General features: G+C 32.6%; 1 protein-coding gene across 3 annotated transcripts in view; it reads right to left on the reverse strand.

Moving 5' to 3' along the window:
- Positions 1-2,555: 2,555 nt before the first annotated feature.
- LOC122272543 (short-chain specific acyl-CoA dehydrogenase, mitochondrial-like) overlaps positions 2,556-4,691 on the reverse strand; it is a 46,011-nt gene continuing 43,875 nt past the window's right edge. Inside the window, exon 3 of one of the 3 annotated variants that reach the window (XM_043056355.2) lies at positions 2,556-4,234. In XM_043056355.2, coding sequence (XP_042912289.1) covers positions 3,866-4,234 — 369 coding nt within the window. In that variant the 3' untranslated portion in view covers positions 2,556-3,865. The remainder of the gene's footprint in view (positions 4,235-4,691) is intronic. The other 2 variants (XM_071181280.1, XM_071181281.1) reach the window with 2 other exon arrangements.

Raw genomic sequence — 4,691 nt, forward strand, 5'->3', positions numbered from 1 at the left:
GTAAAAATTTGGCGTGCAGGGCCACTATATATTTAACAGAGTTTTTTTTTAGATTCATTTTGAATATATTTTATTTGCAATTTTTAAAAATTTTTCGCGAATTTTTTTCTCAATTGTTTTTTCTTTATGTTGCAAAATCTATAAGACTTAGAAATATGAAATTTTGAATGTGCGTGGAAAATACGCACAGACTTAGAAAGAAAACAAGAAAAGACAATTTGATTATTAGTTTCATTTTTTTAATAACCGCCGTTAAACAACCGACAAAATTTTGAGTTTACGCCCTATCAACCAGGCTATCCCGGCCAAATTTATAAGTTTTTTTAATAACAGTCATTGCACAGCCGACCCGATTTCGTGTTTACGACTACTAATATTCAACTCCGTAGCCTTGTCATTTTGAACCCAATCCAGAAGGCAAAGGAACTGATAGGTTAGTACCCAGAGGTATTTATTTGTTATGAGAACTTGGAGGACTTTGCGACCCCGACAGATTTCACATGCACCAGTCACGATTTTATACATGGGTATTCTTCTGCCGGCTGGATTCAAACTCCCATTCTCACGACCACAAGTCCAATGCCCTATCAACCAGGCTGTCCCGGCCAAATTTATTAGTTCATTTTTTATAACAGTCATTGCACAGCCGACCCGATTTCGAGTTTACGACTACTTATATTCAACTCCGTAGCCTTGCCATTTTGAACCCAATGCAGAAGACAAGGGAACTGATAGGTTGGTACCCAAAGGTATTTATTTGCTATGAGACCTTGGAGGACTTTGCGACCCCGACAGATTTCACATGCACCAGTCACGATTTTATACATGGACATGGGTATTCTTCTGCCGGCTGGATTCAAACTCCCATTCTCACGACCACAAGTCTAATGCCCTATCAACCAGGCTATCCCGGCCTAAAATAAACGTGTATAGTTATTTCAATTCCTATTCAAAAGTATTAGTTAATTTTTTTTTTCTTTTTCATTAATTTTTTTGATCTGAAAATTTCTGTCCTTTTTTAGATATTTTAAAGTGCTATTTAAAACTGCTGCATATCACATGAAAGCATTAAATATATCATTTGTACAATTTTAAAGTAAAATAAAAGGGAATCCTGATCCTTAGAAACAGATATTAAATAATCTGATGATCGAATGATGGGACAAAAAAAAAACTTTTTTACCTTTTAAACTAAAAAATTCTTTATTTATAAGCAAATTATTAATACTCAAATTGCTTGAAAGATGATATGTTCCCTACTAATGACAACGAAGTTTTTTGCTTTATTCCGTCATTTATTTATATTTATTATGTCCGGCAATGTAAAAAAGAAAAAAAAATGCACTTAGGGGTTCTGAGAACCCCAGCTCCGATTGAAACTTTAAAAAAAGAGGGGGAAAGTAGGATCTGGGGGCCCTTGTCATCTCGGGTTCCCCAAGCTACAGCTTATTTAGCTTATACGTAAATCCGGCCCTGATTCCTACACAGTAACACATAAGTCTTATTTCAGGGTCACCACTCAAATCTGGAGAAAAAAAATTCCCTGTGTTTTCCCTATAGTACATATTATACACAATATATTAAGAGGAAACACACAATCACTANCATCTCGGGGCCCCAAGCTACAGCTTATTTAGCTTATACGTAAATCCGGCCCTGATTCCTACACAGTAACACATAAGTCTTATTTCAGGGTCACCACTCAAATCTGGAGAAAAAAAATTCCCTGTGTTTTCCCTATAGTACATATTATGCACAATATATTAAGAGGAAACACACAATCACTGTGCTGTTGAGTGAGCTATATTAGGCTACTTAAACTAGTTTTAATAGCTGGAAATAAGAAACAATTTAGTATACTTAAAACAAATAATACTATTGTAAATGAAATAGTTTAGTATAGCTGAAATATCAGGCAAGTTTAGTTGACCTAGGCAAGTTCAGTTCACCACTATAGATAGGTACTGATATGTAAACATACCCGCTTCTATTTACCATCATAATTTTGCCTTTAAGTGACAGAACTGTAAAAGTTACATTTTACTATTTAGCCAATAAAATAAGTACAGTATTATAGCATAGTACAAAATTATAGAGTTTAATTTATTTTTTTATTCAGGATACTTATTTCACATTAAGGATTTTTTTACAATTACACCCTACAATTTGAAAAATTTTAAAAGAAAAACGAAAAACTTTAATAAAATGTAGGATATTAATAATATATTAGCAAATCATATTAATATTTAAACCAGGAGAATTTCAAATTAATTTTTCTTTTGTTATAATGGAACTCAAAAATGATTAGATAGAAATTATTTAATTTACAATACACGTTTTGTTTTTAAGTTATTCATGGTTATATTTAATAATTTGAATGATTTTAAAATATAAATTTTTTTTTTGACTTACATTTGAAATATATTACTCCTGAAAATATAATATTATTAATATGATGCAAGGATATTATACCCAGTAATTAAAATACTAATTTAGCATTTAAGTTATTACAGCTATATCTTACAATCTGTTCAATTTTTACATAAAAAAATTTTTTTGCACAAAAATAAGTGGAATATTCTAATTAAGGATTTTTTTTTCTGAATAATTTGCAAATTCACTTGTTTTATATGTTCTCTTTACTAAATAGAAATGTTTTAAATCCAGTGCACTTAAGAGGATGCCAAACAATGGGATAAGTCATTCATGGCAAATTCTCTTTCACCCATATAAATAATTTATAGTATAGAAAAAGCGAGTCCAGGAAAACCATGGAGTTTCAAATGTTTCCAAAATATTGAAATGCAAACAAATTATGATTGGATTACGCTATAGGTAAGCCCTTCCCCAATAATTTGTTTGCATTTTAATATTACAAAAACATTTTTTCAACGTTTGAAACTCCGTGGTTTTTTCTAAGTTAACCAGAACTAATTTTTTTTCTCTAAACTTTAAATTATAGCTTACTAATAATGGAGATGAAGAATTAGCAATGAAAACCTTTCTTCAACAGAATAGTGTTCCCTTAAATATTAACTTAAGTTATGTTGTTAAATTGAAAGGCAATTAAAACAAATAATAACTTAGCAATTTTTTAAGCAAAACAAGACATTTTCGATATCAAAACAAATTGCATATTCTAGTCCGTCAATGTGAAGCTAACTCTCCCCACCATTCATTAACAGTAGCAGTGGTAACCATGTTAATGATGTTTTAACTATTTTAAATAGGGATGCTGGGTCAACATGAGAGATAGGTTTTGGCTCAGATCGGTAAGAGAAAGAGAATTTTGCTTCTTTGGTCAACTTCAAAGCTCCTCTCTTTCATATGAACTATTTCTTGCTTCGACAGCAGCAGATGGCTTTAGACTAGGCAGCACAAAGCTTTATACAGGCAGACTATACTTAACTATATATTTTTGGTACATTGAATATTTCATTTGGAAATATTATTTAATAACTAACGTTGAACAACCGACCAAATTCTGAGTTTACGAGTACATCATTGTTCTACTCTGTAATCTTGGAATGCTGAACTCAACCAAGAAGTCAAGGGAACTTCTGGATCATGCATTGGAACAAACTAGCCTTCGTGGTGGACTTTTTGGTGTAAATGAAAATCAAATTCAAAAATCCTGCAATAACAGCTTCTTCCATAGCAATTGCATAAGATAAATAATCTAAAGCAGCACCACCATATTTTTTTTTTATTTTTTTATTTACATAGCCAGATAATATACTTTTGGTACGTTGAATATTTCTATTGAATTTTTATAGAAGATTTATATAGACAGACTATACCTAACTATATACTTTTGGTACAACTAATATTTCATTTTAAAAACTGTTTTTTTTTAAATTTTTTATTACTGGTGTTGAACAGCCAACCAAATTCTGAGTTTATGACTATCACTGTTCCACTCCATAGCCTTAGTAGGCTGAACCCAACCAAAAAGACAAGGAAACTTCTGGATCAAGCATTGTGACAACCTAGCCTTCGTGGAGGGCATCTTGGTGCAAATTAAAACCAAATTCACAAATCTTGCAAAATAATACTTAAAACCACAATAAATGTGAATACTTACATCATTGACACCCATGATCACACCACAAGATGCACAGCCTCTAGATACTTCCTCCATAGTTATTGCATAAGCTAAATAATCTAAACCAGCACCTCCATATTTTTCAGGTGTGGATATGGCAAGCATACCAAGTTCTCCTAACTTTTTTATCTTTTAAGAGAAAACTATGCTTTAATATATAAACTCCTGTTTGTGAAAATTGCAACACCATGAAGGAATCGTCATAATTGAATGAAATTTAATACACAGTTGAGTGGTAGTGGTACAAATAAATAATTAAACTTTCAAAGCAAACATACAATAACAAGAGATCGAAATCAGTATTTTGTGTAGCCACCACGCTCTGCAATAAGCACTGCTACACGACGTGGCATGGAGTCAAGCAAACTTTGAATGTCTGTCTGAGGAAGAGAATTCCATACTGTTTGTATGCGTACCCAAAGTTCGTCTGTAGAAGCAACAGGACGAGGATTACGAGCGAGACGCCGACCAACGAAATCCCACACATGTTCAATCGGCGACATATCCGGGGAATACGCCGGCCAAGGAAGAAGTTGTACCTGTCGCGATGCAAGGAAGGATTGAACAGTCCTAGCAATATGAGGGC

The sequence above is a fragment of the Parasteatoda tepidariorum genome, chromosome 5 (genome assembly GCF_043381705.1).
Source record: "Parasteatoda tepidariorum isolate YZ-2023 chromosome 5, CAS_Ptep_4.0, whole genome shotgun sequence".
Classification (NCBI taxonomy): domain Eukaryota; kingdom Metazoa; phylum Arthropoda; class Arachnida; order Araneae; family Theridiidae; genus Parasteatoda; species Parasteatoda tepidariorum.